We start from the raw sequence: 16,200 nt of genomic DNA, 5'->3' as shown, positions 1-16,200 counted from the left end.
AAATTATTCTAGTGTTACAAACCTTAAATGTTGGGGAAGATGCGAGCCTGTGATTTCAAGAACTCTTCAGTTTCTAAATGATCTTTCTGTTGGATATCCTTTTTATTGTACATCGCGGGTCCTAGTCAATGAAAATAATTTAGTAAAAATTAATATTTGCAAGCCATTTTCCATTTTATAGTAAATTGTTTTAACACCAGTGAGAATATTAATATTAAAAATATTAGTTTGGTTTGGCCTTTTTATATGCATAGCACATTTTAAGTTATTTTTTGTTTCCCCATTCTGAGTCTCAACACAAGATTATCCATATGACTAGTTCATTAACATCATTAGTCTCATTCATGACATCCTCCAGAAGACAAGAATGTCATTGACTCTAAAGAGAGCAAGGCTGGACCCATTTTGGCTCTGATTCAACTGAGGTACTTGAACCCATACCTGACTTTAAGTGCATGAGTAATCCCAGTAAAATCCATGTGACTACTTACATCCATAAAGTCAGGCATGGGCTTAAATATCTTGTAGAACCAGTGCCTTCATTGTTTGTATTTGCAACACCATGATCTTGAATTTTTGTTATCAGTTCACCTGAGTCCTGGGTTAGATTTTGCTTTGACACAAACTTTTTGAGGCTGCTACTTAAGTCATAAATCATAAAAGAGAGTATGATATGTTTACTCTTTGAATTTCCAAAAAGTCAGACAAGAAGATCAATTTTCAAAGAAAATTAGCATATAGTAATTTTTGACATATCAAGATGTTTAAGTGGATACAGGCAATGGAAAACAAAAATTTTCAGAACTGATAGAAATGTTCAGTAAGGGAAGTCCTTCGATATATTTAAAATAAAAACTGCTTTTCTTTCAGTTTCAGGTGAAGAGATTAATGTTATAGACAGTCAGAAAGGAAAAGAGGCTAGAAAGTGCAGCCTTGAATCATTTTATTTTCTCCTTAGAATTCTAGTCATCACAGCAGAATGTTAATATATTTCCTTGTATTAAATGCTGCTTATTGTTTTGCAGATTGAATAAGTGCATTTAATTTAGCTAAAATTATGCAGTGTATGTTTTCTCACACTTACTACAAGTATTATTAATCAGCCAACATGGGAGATGTTAAATATATGTATATCTACTGTTACCACCACCAGATATAATGGGGCACAGGTGAAATCTAAACATCACTAAGGTATTTAACAAAAACAAAAAGGGGATTGATTATTGCAATGCATGAATAAGAATGTACAAGAGTTAATGGGTTCGCTTTCCCTCTACTGTGTCTGGTTGTATTCAATACACTAAGTTAACCAAGAAGTTTAAAATATTCCACCTAATTCAAAATACTTGCTTCTTTTGTTGCTCGTTTATGTACATAAGCTGAAATAGTCACCATTATATTACTGTTAACAGGAATGGGCCGGTTATATGTTTGTTATTACATGACTAAGAATTTAGAAGGCAGCTCTACTTCCCAACCACCACCACCACCATAGGAATTGGGGTCAGTCACTTAGCATTTGATGTGCAGGAATGTATTTGAGACCTGCCTCACCATCCCAGCCCTAAAAAATGGGGAACAATCTGCAGTTACTGACACAACGGATACTTGTTTTAAGGCTGTAAGGTGACCAAGGAATATGTTGATGGTTTAACAATTTTCAGATAGTACTTTGAGTAAAGTAGATGAGTTTGCTGTTTGTGATTTGGATACAATATTACCATGATCTGGGAGCTTAAACAGGGGTATATAATTAAGGGTCCTGAAGAGCAGATTTGTAAGGAGAGTTTTCCTTAAGTAATTTATTAAGTGTTGCTAAGATCCCTGATAAAAGCAGAGCTTTAAAGCTGTGCCATATGAAAGTATCCAGAAGTAGTGATACCTTTCCAAATATACTGATATGTAAATGAGACTTCACAAAAAAACACATTTTAAAATCAATAAGAAGGAAGATGAACTAAAACCATAAACATCAAAATATATTTAAGCAAACATTCTAAGAACAGTAGCTTCTCTGGTTTAGATGGGTGGGGTAGGACAGATAGCTTTAATGCTGGTTCACTTCACTGTGATGTGTTTGTATTAGTTAAGTTTAGAATTGTGTTCCTTGGCAAACCATAAAAGATTTCAAAAGTATTAGACACCCACTTTTGTGCTGGAATTTAATATGCAACTTTTTATTGGAAAATAATCGTCCTTGTCTGGCAAAATCCACCATGCAATATTTCTGTTAGTAGGCATAATGCAATAAAGACAGGGAGGGCTATTTATCACTACAAATTTTGAGGATTTCAGGATTCTTTTTATTATTTTAATATATTTCTTTGGTATTAAATCAGAAAAATGATAAATTACACCTGTCGAGGCTGTTTTTCCTTTTTGCTGGAAAATGATGTACAACCCAATTTCACTGGTCATTTTGGCTTTTAAAGATATGTATTTTTTTTCCTATAAAAAACTTCACCAATAGGGTTTTTTTTTTTATAATAATGCTGAAGTACTTTTTATTTCTAAACCTATGAAGTGGTTTATAAGTACTTCCTGGCATTGCAAACTTTGGCCTTTTCACACTGTTAGTTTTTTTTTTCCTTTTTTTTTTAAAAATAATGATTTAAAAGGACTTTGGAAGAAACATTATATTTTTAAGAGACCAGATCCAGGAGCTTCACTTTCAGCATATGATATAGGGTACATCTTGATTGGGTTGAAAGGTTAAAAAGAAATAATTTCAGTTCTTGGCCAGTATTTGTCATTCATGTGCATATAATTTTCTTAGTAGAAAATTAATCTCTACATATCCAGTCAGTCTCTAAATGTTCATAGAAATTTGGTACTTATCTTTTTATTATGCATAAAAGTCATTATTTCTAAAGATTCTCTTAGTTAAAAAGAAAAATCTTAATGCTAATTAGCACTCTACATAACATCAAAAAGGAAAAAAATAACATTTTTAAAACAACAAACGGCAACAAATGATTTGTACTGGTGTCGCGTTTTACATTATTTTAACAGTGATTCCAGGTTTGCATATTCAGAAATATATTAGCCCAATTTGATTTTAAAGCTCAGTTATTTGAATTATAAATCATTATGTCCCTTCTAGCTGATCATTCATGAAATATCTTTGAATTCATTTACATAATGGAATACATTAGTGGTTCCTTTATGTCAGTGCCATCGTAGTGCTCCCTCATGCATGTTTAGTTCTTCCTAATAATTAACTTTATCATCATACATTTTCCATAACAAAATAATTATAATTGTGTTGTTATTTTGTAAAGCAACTGGCTGCAAAATACTCATTCTGTCAAAAAGTCTGCTTTATCTACGTTTATTTTTAAAGATCTCTCTTATAAGGAGGAGAAATTATATAGCTTTGCAATATGAAAACAAATAGCTCTTAACCAAGTACTGTAGGTTAACAAAAATAAATATGCTAACTATTTCCTTTAAATCAGGTTAGCAGGTTTGCCAAAAGCAGCATTCCCCATCCACAGCCTTTTAAGGAATTGGATAATAACTTTAAAAAATAGTTTGATCAGTTTGAAGTTAAAATTAATCATTCCTACAAAAACCTTACATCATAAGAACATAAAGGTTGCAAATTGAAGCACTCAAGTCAGGAAATAACAATGTGCAATCTCAACTGCCCACTTGTGTGTATGTGTCACAACAGACTTGAAATATATTATCTCTTTCTATTTTTTGTCCACCCGGTCCCTACCTCATTCAGTGCAGGAGATGACCAGTGCTCAATGAATGAGACAGCTGTTCAGTATTTCTTTTTATCCTCAAGGTACAGTGTGTGGTCCCATATTTCATTTACTGCACACCATCTAAACGCCATATTACAGACACCAGCCTCATTCAGAGTATACATAGTACAACTGTAGGGAATGGAGAAATGTTGTGGAAAAAGATCCTGTGGGGGCAAAATTGTATGTGATCATGCAGCTGAAGACTGTATCATAATACACATGCACTGAATTGGGAAAAGGGTTAACTTGTCACTTCCTGACTTTTGAGTGCTTCTTTAATTTAGTTTTGCAACTTTAACTTTTGTTTAGTTTAGTTTTTTAAAGGGATTTCCTACATTTTTTAAAAGAAAAACGAAAAAAAAGAAATCCCACTATGTAGGATAAACTTGGGGCCAGATTCTCAGCACCAAAGCAGGTGGAGGACTGCCCTAAATGGGCAGCAATGGATTCCCTTAATGGAGGAATCCTCAAGGGATTAGTACCAACACAGGGGATGTTTTTGAGGCAGGGTATATTTGCCAGGCCAAAGCTCAACCCTTAGAGAGCCATCTGCTCCCCCCTGCTCTGATGTACACTGAGCATCTGGCCTCTTGTGTTTTATTAACATCCTTTGAATATTTTCAGGTCTTTCTAAACCTCATACTTCTGTCTTCATGCTCAGCATTTAAACCTGTGTTTTAGTGCAAGAAAATAGAATACTGGGTAAAGGCCTGAGCATTCTTAATATTAACTATGGGTTTTAGTCATGGATGGAAAGAACACCCATAGTGTTAGGCAGTGTAAGTAATAACACACTATTGAGCATTGCTATGACATAACTTCACAATTTAGTTGTATGCTGTGGCACCAGGCTGAAGGTTTAAGATCCCATATGCTATGTACTTTCTATCAGGTTGGGATACCCAGTGACAAACATGGCAGTTTAAACACAGTTTTGTCTTACATTGAACCAAGATACAACTCTGAAGAAGTCAGAGGCTGTAGTATGATTCCTGAACCTTATTCAGATCCATATGTATTGTAAGACAGAACCATGTTTTAACTTTGAAGACTGAAATGTTGCAGCGGAGTCCCCTGTTATGTTAGAAATTAGCATAGATCGGACCTAAGTTCCCAGAAAACTGAAAGTGCTGTTATTGCAAACAAACACGTTCCCCTGAGTGTGACATTGCACTTAGAAATTTGTAGAATTGGCTTAAAGTGAAAACAAAAAAAAAGTACTACACTAAGCAATTCTGAACTATGAGGTTGTGGTCTTGTAAGTAAGATTACTTCCTCAATCCTGCATGTTTTCTAAAAGTGTAAATAACTAGTAAAACATTGCAGGTATCTGTATTTCTTCATATAATGAGGGCTTCTGTTGGAAAAACATGTCATGGAAATACGTTTTTTCTTCACAATTTTTAAAGGGTGAAACTGTTTTCTTGGATACACATTTTGAAACCACTTCTGTCAACCATGTGACCTCAAGAGCCAATGGCAAACAGGATTTGCATTGTTTTGTGAAGATTTTGCATAAATGATTGTGGCTGGGATTTGTAGGCACCCAACACCCTTAGCCGTCTTTGAAATAAAATTTTCATATACACCTCTACCCCGATATAACGCGACCCGATATAACACAAATTCTGATATAAAGCGGTAAAGCAGTGCTCCGGGGGGGCGGGGCTGCGCACTCTGGCAGATCAAAGCAAGTTTGGTATAACGCGGTTTCACCTATAACGCGGTAAGATTTTTTGGCTCCCGAGGACAGCGTTATATTGAGGTAGAGGTGTATATGCATATACATGCACAAGCAAATGTAGAGGCTCTTTGTCAGCATTTGGCCCTTTAGGTCAATGATATGAACAAAACTTTTCTTTTTTTAGTAGTTGATAACCTGCAACAGGTTTCATTCTTTAATATTTATTACTTTAGAGTGTAATTAAAGACAGCAAAGTTGGCATAGGTTATGATTTTAAAAAGTCTTTTTTTCCCTTGGTTTGTAAAATAGTTCTGCATACACAGTTTCACAGTAAATACATCTTAAATGTACTGGATTCATCTTGAGAATGTTCCACTTTATTGCTCCCATAAATATTCCACTGGCAAAACATGACTTAGTGTTCATTAACAGCATGAATGGGAGAGATTCCTACTAATGGTAGAGTTGTGGGGGTTTTACCTTTTTTTTTTTTTCTTTTTTTTTTAAAGATACTGTCAGTTTTCACTTGTCTGTTTGCTGAAGAATCATAATAGGATACATACCTAAGATATGCCAGATGTCTTATGTGACTTACTGACTTTTCTGGCTAACCAAACCAAGGGCTGGCTTGATTCTGCAGTGTGTTGAGAAGCATCCGAGTGCCATTTACTTCAGCAGAGACTGAGATGCCTCAGCATTTCTAAGATCAGATTCTTAGCTTAGTTAGCATCTTCTTTGCTGGTTGACAACTGATTTTAAGAAAACTAGCGAAATGTTGTAATTCCTGTTTTTTTTTAAATGTTGCATATAATTATAGGTTATTGTCTTTGGGGGGGATGAGCAATAAAAGTATTCAAAATCCAGAAGCATTGAAGGATAGTTTTATATCCTGTAACTTTCTCTTTCTGTCTGTGAACCAAATGCTTCTCTGAAGATGCCATCCTGCAGGAGTCTCACCTTTCAGAGTTCAGAGGTTACCTTTTTGTGTGTGACAAGTCAGGAGAGTTCTCTTGCATCTTATTTTTTGTCTTTTTCCCCCTAAGGCAAGATTATCTTAAGTTGCACATCTTCCACACCCACATACCCCTGGGAACTTCATCTCCCTTGCAATCAAAAGGAGAGTCTTTATACTCAGTAAGGCTGGTGTTTATACCAGTAGCTGGCCTAACTTGCCCAGTACACTCCTTCCACTACCCTTAAAGGTAAAACAAAACAAAACAAAAACCCTGAAGAGCTAGGGAGTTCCTTCAATGTCACACTTAGGAGTGAAGAAGAATTAAAGAAAGGAGAAGAAAAAGTAAGGGAATTCCTTTCTGTCCATTGTGGTCCTGTTTAAGGCCCCCAGCTAGCCAATTTGATTGCCCATTGGCAACCTCTCTCAGTGAGGGCAAATCCTATTGACCAGCTGCCACTACAAAACAGCAGTATTTCCTCCACCATCCTGGCCACGTGGTACTATCTGGAAAACCAGCACCATTTATTGTCGAAAACTTTTAGTTTAATTCTAAATATCATTTAATTCATTGGCTCTTTTGCGACTAAAATATGTGACATGAAAAGTAATTGCTTTGGTTAACAATAGATAATCAATTTTAATGTTTGTAATACTATTTCTGAGCTATATATTTTTTCAGAAACACCATATTTTTAAGATATGTGTATTTTAATACTTTCAGTTAGCAATTGTATCATTCATAATTATGCAAGTTAAGTTTACAGCAATATTCAAATCTCAGCATAATACTTTAAGGGAGACTTTCCTTAACGTCTGTTACTTATATTCTCTTAAAAAAACTTGTGAAAATAGATGCTGTGAAGTTCATGCTTCAGAATCACACAGTAAGTTTTCTTATTATGTTCAAATATTTTAGACTCCTTCATAATTTTGTAAGCTATTTTAACTTGTGATGTCCTTATGTTTTGCCAGAGTAAACACTTTCCTTTTTTGGGAGTGAATGATAATTACAGTCTCAGTGACCTTAGATGCCGAACAACTTTCTACACTGCTCTCACTCGCCTGCTCATGGTAGATCTAGGTAAGAGTCAAACTAAAGTGTTTCTCAGGTCTCTTTGATATTTGTAATCTTATTAATTTTAGAAACAGAGCTTAAGTCTGCTTAATGAGAGGTTACTGACACTATTAAAAATAGGTTATGAGTTCAGTACATCTGTTCTAGATGGTGTTTAAAATAATTCATAATAGCTTTTGAGGTTTGTGGCCATTGAAATACAATAGTCTTTTTTTTATTTGCTAGATTTGGTTATAGTAATATGAGTTCTGAAAGCGAGACCAGTAGTTTATTGCACATAAGACTTTTTGGATCCATTAGTGTAATTTGGCTACTTACAATGCAAGGGCCTGATCTTGTGACATTCTAAAAAGTTTCACCTTCGACTGACTTCAGTGACTACTCCAAAGGCACCGGTTTCAATGTTTACTCTAGCAGATGGTTGTACTACTTCATATAAATTCTCAGCCTGTAAGGAATCTCAGCTCTGAGAGTTTGAATCAGAGTATTGAGCAGACACTTAATGTATTTGTTTAATTTTACACACATGAGTAGTCCTGTTTGAAGTCAATAAGATTATTCATGTGCATAAATTTAAGCATGTACGTTAAGTGTGTGTAGGATCGGGACATTAGTGGTTAGCCTGGTTTGCACCAATATATTGACAATAAACTGATTTTATCCCATCCCTTAGCACCATATGATATTAATTTAGGACTCATCAGGCAGGTAAGACTCCTTTTCAATCTATTTGTGAGCAGGATTTTAGCCTTTAGTTTAGTAACAATGATGGGTGGTTACATACTAGCACAGATGATAAATTTACTAAAAGAAGCATAGGATTAATGATCCGGAGGATGGCGTGGACTGCACCCTCAGCAAGTTTGCAGATGACACTAACTGGGAGGAGTGGTAGATACGCTGGAGGGTAGGGATAGGATACAGAAGGACCTAGACAAATTAGAGGATTGGGCCAAAATAAATCTGATGAGGTTCAACAAGGACAAGTGCAGAATCCCATGCACTGCTACAGATTAGGGACCGAATGGCTAGGCAGCAGTTCTGCAGAAAAGGACCTGGGGTTACAGTGGACGAGAAGCCGGATATGAGTCAAGAGTGTGCCCTTGTTTCCAAGAAGGCTTACGGCATTTTGGGCTGTATAAGTAGGGGCATTGCCAGCAGATCGAGGGACGTGATCATTCCCCTCTATTCGACATTGGTGAGGCCTCATCTGGAGGACTGTGTCCAATTTTGGGCCCCACACTACAAGAAGGATGTGGAAAAATTGGAAAGAGTCCAGCGGAGGGCAACAAAAATGATTAGGGGGCTGGAGCACATGACTTATGAGGAGAGGCTGAGGGTACTGGGATTGTTTAGTCTTCAGAAGAGAAGAATGAGGGGGGATTTGATAGCTGCTTTCAACTACCTGAAAGGGGGTTCCAAAGAGGATAGATCTAGACTGTTCTCAGTGGTAGCAGACGACAGAACAAGGAGCAATGGACTCAAGTTGCAGTGGGGGAGGTTTAGGTTGGATATTAGGAAAAACTTTTTTCACTAGGAGGGTGGCAAAGCACTGGAATGGGTTACCTAGGGAGGTGGTGGAATCTCCTTCCTTAGAGGTTTTTAAGGTCAGGCTTGATGAAGCCCTGGCTAGGATGATTTAGTTGGAGATTGGTCCTGCTTTGAGCAGCGGGTTGGACTAAATGACCTCCTGAGGTTCCTTCCAACCCTGATTCTATGATTGGTTTGCAAGAAACATAAGTTATGAGCCAAATGTTCAACCAGTGTAAATTGACATAGGTTCAATGAAGTCAATGGAGGCACACCAGTTTTCATCAGCTAGCCCATTAGATACAATTATATATATTATTGTTTTTATATATATTATTATTCAAATTATAGTCATAATAATTCTTTCCCTTAAAGATTTCTGTGCAAAAATTACAGTTTGTGAGAATGAGTGTATTGCTAAATTAAAATTAGAGATTGGCAGAAAAGGGAATGTCAGCCTTCTGAGAGAAAGTTGGATTAGAAATAGAGTAGGGTTTGAGGTCTAGGTTTATCTGATAGTGCCATCATTTTATATGAGCATTTCTGCAAGGTTTGAGCTGCAACTGGTGGAACTCTCACAGGTATGCCAAGATTTCCTGTATCTTCAGTGGTAGAAATCGCTTGCAGTCAGCTGTTCTCACAAATTTGCTGTCATTTTTTAATTTGATGAATTTAGTTAATTTTGGAATAGCAATTTGGTTCATGATGCGATGTCAATTGGAGATATGAGTCTACATTCAGTCTGGCTGTAGTTCAAGGACTCTCTTGAGTTAGGTGAAGTATTACCCTCTAGTTTTTCTAGATGCCCCTAATTTATTCCTGGCTTTTCTGTGGGTGGTGGTTACCCTATTTGTACCCTAAAAATAGTCTTTCCTTCTTGAGGACATTTGGGGCTGTCATTTACCCTCTTTTCTGCCATTTGTTGTTTTAATATTTGGATATGTTAAAAATAGGAATTAGGCAAGTAAATTGATTTTTCAGGCTCCCACAGAAAGATTTAGCCAGGCAGCATATTTGCAAAGGTGGCTTACCTCAAAAGCTATCTATACTTGCATTTCAACTGTTTTCAGGAGCAGTTCAGCTGCATCCATTGCTGACACCTGTTGTAAGCAGGGGGTAAATTTCCTAGTGGAAACCATGCAGACATGCAGCTTTAGTGATTTTCCCTATAGGAAGAGCAGAGAGTGAGCAGAACCAACCCATCTAGGTGATAAAAGTCACATCTTCAAAGAGGTGTTGTGTGAGCAAGATGCCATTCCGGTTGATAACTCTAGGCAAGTGAAACACAAGAGAAATGTGATTGCCCAGAAATTAATGGTTCATTGAGATTGGCTTGATTCCTCTACATTAGTGGCCAGAAGACCTGACAGGAATAGGTGTAGCTGGAGGAAGACCTAAACAAACTTATTGGATTAATATCCTATGGATTCCCATTTGGAGTATATTAGCTTGTCTGTTTCTGACCTTTCAGAGAAACACATCTAGAGAAGTGCACAGGGAAAACTCTGCTTTTCAGTTGAGAATACAGATGTGAAACATCAAACGCACATGAGCTATACTTTTCCTGTGTGTGTGTGACAAATACATACCTTTTAAATGACATCATTCTTAACTTTATAGAACTGTAAGGTTTATAAACAAGCAGCAAGTCATCGGTTTTAGTCCAAAGAGAATTGGTCATCATACTAGTCATCCTTTTCAGGCTTTCTAACATTAAATGAAGAAAGGATTTGTTAAGGAAGTTTTTCATATTATTGACTTTTAAAAATAATTTACATGGAGATAAAATTAAGATGAAGTCTCATGGTAAATTAGTGTTTTTTAAGAAATGTAATGTGCTTTTCTGGATTCAAATATAAAATTAGTTGTAAATTAGCCTTTTATAGAAAGTGTAGAATTAGTTGTATTTAAACCATTCCCTTTGGAGTGGTTAGAAAAACCAAATCAACCATGGGGGAGGGAGCAAGAATTAGCAGTACATTAATTGGCATTTACTTTAAAAGGCACTTGGTTTCTGTTCAGTAATTTGAACCTTGTTTGAATGTAATTACACTTTGAATGCTGTGTGTGCCCCAGGTTGTATTTCTAATGAAAATAGACTTTTTTGACATTTACAATTGCACCATTTTGTCAAATTGGTCCATGGCCCACGATTTTTAAAGTAAACTAAATATTCACTTGTGTAAAGTATAGAGTAAAGAAAATGGTTACTGAAACGCCAACAAAATGCTTTCGTAAGTAAAGGTTTCAGAAGATTTTAATCCAGTTTTTCTTTGAATTTTGGATTATCAAAGGCTTTACACGTAAATTATAAAAAGCTCCTCCTGAAGACATTGGGCCTGATTCTCCACTGCCTTGTACTCTGTGTAGTTATTTACACCAGTGCAAAATGAATCCCCGCTCAGTGGATATAAAACACTACCAACTAATGTAAACCACAGCCAGATCTACTCAGCGAGATGCCTGCTTGGGAAATGCTGCAGTCTGCCCTTAAAGCATGAAAGATCCACCAAAATGTGCCATTGAAGGATCTTTTTTCTTTCAAAGGGCATAATGAGGCCATAAATGAGTCTAAGTGCACACTAGTTTGTGGCTTGAATCATCGCAAAAGAGCAGTTTACAATGGTAATTTGTTCATGGAATGGTTTCTTTCTTTTCCAGTTCTGTAAAAAAGCATCATTTAACTCTCATATTTTATATTACATGAATGTGGATCATACAATAATCATACTGATGATAGTGCGTGGAGACTTGCTTTTGTGGTTGGATTTTTTTTTTTTAACTGAAGTAAAATATTTGAGGAATTGAATGTTTTATAGCTAATTATTTCTGGGCCGCCTAAAAGAGTCTTACTCCACTACACTTATTTTGAAAACAAAAATAATGATAAAGGTACTTTTTCACTTGGAAGAACCAGTTAGGTTGCAATAAAAAATTACTTAGGTCCCAACCTGACACACAACCATTGGACAATATGGCACACGTCATAGTCACTTACCAAGGGCTTGGACAATAGCCCATTTCAGCTGATGGGATTTCCATTGACTTCAACGGGATTTGGATCGAGCCCCAAGAGCAAAAAAAGGGAGATATAGGATTACAGATGGCATACACAAACTAGCCAATCCTATGTATACACCAAATTCATCCACAAAATGTTGAAGGAAAAATAGTTAAATGTCTTCTAAAGACATTTTGTAGAGGGAGGTCATATTAATTCCTCCATTAATTTGTCAGTTTTTGTCATAACTATTTTCCTCTCTTTGCTTTTTCCAAACATTTTACCTAATTATGGGCCAAATTCTATCCTCGGTTATGTGTTATTGGTTTCCATTGAATTTGGATGTGTGGGTATATCTAATGATACACATGAAAGGATCCAGTATCTAGCCAAGTTTTGGTGTCATTCTTATAAACCAAATCTAGGCCTTGATTCTGCAAAGACAAGCACAGAGCGGACCCCGGTTGAATTCAGAGAGGCTCCATGCACATAGGGTTCCAGCCACACAATTATCTTTTCAGGATCTGAGTCTTAATTTGTTTGTTTCCCCCCCACCCCCCCCAAAAAAATTATGAAAAACTATCAGAAAAGTTAAAGTATCTGGGTGATACATACAATATCTCTGGAAATAGGAAATAGCTTTTAATAAATATGAAACATAATGGAAGGTTATAGAAATGGTTATAATTTGTGTAACAAAAATTAGTGGGTTCTTATTATAATTTAGCAGAACGTATAACCGTGGCAGAACTTTGACAGTAAATATATTTACATAACATTAGTGGGTGATAATAAAAAAACAAAAAATGTTTTCATCCCTTTATAGCAAATTTAACTGTTTGAAACGTGTCTAATTAGAAATGTTGTCTGAAAGCTCATGCATTTTTCCTGGTAAGTGTGTAATAATTATAGGCAGAGCAGATAGCACCGCATATTATTAAGGTCTCCCAACAATTGTTATTATAAGACCCTGTTTTCATTTGCTTGTTTGGCTGAAATTTTCTATGCCAGATGTCTGCCTTAGGCTGAATTTTGGGGGGAATTGGGGGTTGGTTTGGATTAGATTTTTTTTAGAAAACTTCAGCTAAAGTGGTTCAGCTGTTTCCAAGAATAGTGCTAAGGAAGAATACATTGTTTTGCCCATGTTAAAAATTCTGGTGACATTTTATTTGAAAGGTTCTGCTGCTTCAGTGTTTTGGAGCAGAACTTGAAATTTAACATGCTGTGACATTTTGCTGTCCCTGTGAAAATCCAGCTAAATGGCCTAATTATAAGCCTTTGAAAAATAACAGTTTACACGTGCTCAGTAGAGACTTCTTAGATTTTTAGAAGCTAAAATCACTCAGCATTCCTTCCTCATTGAGCATGCTTCATTTCCCTCACAGATCCTAAACATGACAGGACTGTACACGCGCCATCACCACAGAGTGACTGGGTTGCAGGGGCAAAGCCAGGCTTTCCCAGTAATAGCTACACCCAGCTTCTCCGGGTTAGACAGTGGAACTCAGAGCAGGGATCTTCTCTCTCGTGCTCTCAGTGACACACACACACAGGCACCTAGGCAGCATGGAGGAAGAAGCCATCTGATTCGAAAGCAGAGCGGAGAAAAGCCAGATTGGGGGGAATGAAAACAGTAGATTGAGACAAGAATTCTGGTGAGACTGGGACTAGCTTTGGAGGAAGAGAAACTGTTACTGGAACCAGGAGCCAGTTGGTGCAGGGAATGTGAAGTTGGGACTGGTTGAGCGGAGAGGCTGGGACTTGGAACCAGGGAAAGGTTTGCTGGAACTGGGAGCGGGGATAGAGTGGGGCTGAGACTGGGACTGGGAACCAGTTGCCTGGGGGAGGTGGAAACACTGGGATTGGTTGAGGAACTAGGGAAATGGGGAGACTGGGACTGACTGGACAAGGAGATGAACTAGGAAGTAGGGATGGATACAGGGGAGGGGAGAGGAGACAGCTGTTGAGCAGGGTTACATGGGGAGAACTGGGACTGGCTGGGCAAGAAAATTGGGATTGGGTGTGGGAAAGTGAAGAGACTGGGATTGGGGAGCGGAGGTCAGGGCTTGGACAGGTAGCTCAGAGTGGGACACTAGGACTGACATGGCAAGAAGACTGGGACTAGATAGGCAAGAATGGAACTGGGTCAAGGGGCTAGATTCACAAGGGGGGGCGTAATTGTTGCAGTGCTGAGCGGTGCAGTGCCTGACTTTTAGGTGCCTTGCCACCTGCTGGAATTCACAACTCTGAGTTAGGTGCCTAGGAGGAGGAGATGGTGATTGCTGAATAACCGCATGGCTGTGGTGCTGGTGGTCCTCCTTACGCCCAATAGCTTAGTAGTTAGAGCACTCTCACAGGATGTGGGAGACCCAGGTCCAGTCCAGTCCCCCTACTGCCTAGTGTGGAACAGTGACTTTAACCCAGATCTCTCACCTCCCAGGTGAGTGCCCTAATTCCTGGACTATAGGGCATTCTGGGGTGGGTCTCTCTCAGAATTTCCCTTTTAAGCTGTTCCACTTTGTATAAATACTTGCATATCCCCTGGATCAGGAACTAGAACATGGGTCTCCCAGGTGAGTGGACTAACAGCTGGGCTGTAGAATCATTTTCACTCTCTCATTGGTCAAATGAATATTTTAAGTATTTATAAGGGGGACCATCACCATACCACCTGCTATGCCAGCTGTGTTTTGTTTGGGGCCTGATCCAGTAGGTGTGCTCTTAATCACCCACTGAGCATGCCTGCTGGATCGGGCCCCACAGGTGTGATAGGTGGGGAAATACCTTGTTTGTGAATCCAGCTGGGGCTTAGGCATTAGGTAGGTGCCAAGTTGCTAGGCTGTGCTGGGACTTAGATAGCTGTTCGCATACCCAGAGACAAAAAATGAGGCACCTTGGGGACTTACCAGTGGAAATGTAGGCGCCTAGGGACTTTAGGCACCAGCAGGACACACACACACTTCGTTAAAAGAATATTATTAAGTTTGCAAAGTCAAACACACTTTTCTGCCAGAATTTAGGTTGTCTGTGCAACTTTAATTTCCCCCCTTCCCCCGTGTATATGCATTATGATACAGTCTTTAATTCCATGATCACATACTATTTTTATCTGCATGGGCCTTGCATCATTCACTGCACAGCATGGACTTGTTCTGGGGATGAATTAGGGCTGAGTAGTAAAGGATGAGCCCTGCCTCATTTGTTGTAGAAGTTGGAAGGTGTATAGTGAATGAGGCAGGGGATTGCAGGACGTGAAAGCATGGTTAATACAGATGAATGCTGTCCTAGAAAACTGGATTTTATACCTACCTCTGCCACAGAGTTCCTAAGTGATGGTAGGCAAGTAACTTAAACCATACTTCACAAGTGATCACTGATTGTGTATTTCTAATTTCTGGGTGCCCAACTTGAGGCCCTGGGGTCTGACTTGCATAAGAGCTGAGCACTCACAGCTGCAACTGAAGTCAGTGGTAGATGTAATTTGAATATATAAAGTGCTATGGTCCTAGGTTAAATTGAGCACCAAAATTAGTAGAAACACTTTTGACTGTAATTGGTGTGCCTCACCTCCCCTCTCATGGGTATTTGTGAAGCTCTCAGATACTGTAGTAAGGAGCAACAGAGAAAAGCCAACGAGGAAATTAATAAGCCTATCTTCAGAGCAGGGTTTGAACAGTGCAGTAAATAAGGCCTGAGGAATTAGGAGAAAACAAAATATTGAATATCTGTTCATTCAGTGAGCACTGTCCATTCTGTGCACTGAATGACGCGGGGGTCATGTGGAAAAAATAGTATGTGATCACGTAATTAAAGATTGTATCATATTGCATACCCACAAGAGGCCAAATTAAGGTTGCACGGGCAACCTTAATTCTGGCTTTTTCTAACTTTTGAGACCTGGACTTTCCAACCTCAGAGAGAATAGAAATATAAAAAGGAGAAAGAAACAGAACATGTGGAGAGACCCTGATCTCTGTTTTAAGTCATTTGTGACCTAAAGTTTCTGTCTGTATTTTATGTTCATTCAATCTGTGTGCCTCAGTAAAAACATTTAAAAACTAAGGGTCCACTTCTCCTGTCCTAGCCCAAAACTCCCTTTGACATCAATGGAGGTTTTACCTTCAAATGGACTGTGGAATTGGACCCTAATGAATGGCAGTATGAATGTGCTGTGATGCTCGTTTGGTTTTTTTAATT

General features: G+C 37.9%; 1 protein-coding gene across 3 annotated transcripts in view; it reads left to right on the top strand.

Moving 5' to 3' along the window:
• RANBP17 (RAN binding protein 17) overlaps positions 1-16,200 on the top strand; it is a 254,633-nt gene that overhangs the window by 156,169 nt on the left and 82,264 nt on the right. For all 3 annotated transcript variants that reach the window (XM_065409394.1, XM_065409393.1, XM_065409392.1), the window contains 3 exons: positions 13-93; positions 7,218-7,281; positions 7,370-7,478. In XM_065409394.1, coding sequence (XP_065265466.1) covers positions 13-93; positions 7,218-7,281; positions 7,370-7,478 — 254 coding nt within the window. The remainder of the gene's footprint in view (positions 1-12; positions 94-7,217; positions 7,282-7,369; positions 7,479-16,200) is intronic.

This window comes from Emys orbicularis, chromosome 8 (genome assembly GCF_028017835.1).
Source record: "Emys orbicularis isolate rEmyOrb1 chromosome 8, rEmyOrb1.hap1, whole genome shotgun sequence".
Taxonomy (NCBI): Eukaryota; Metazoa; Chordata; order Testudines; family Emydidae; genus Emys; species Emys orbicularis.
The sequence above is the reverse complement of the archived record's forward strand: the minus strand, read 5'-3'. Positions and strand labels throughout refer to the sequence as shown.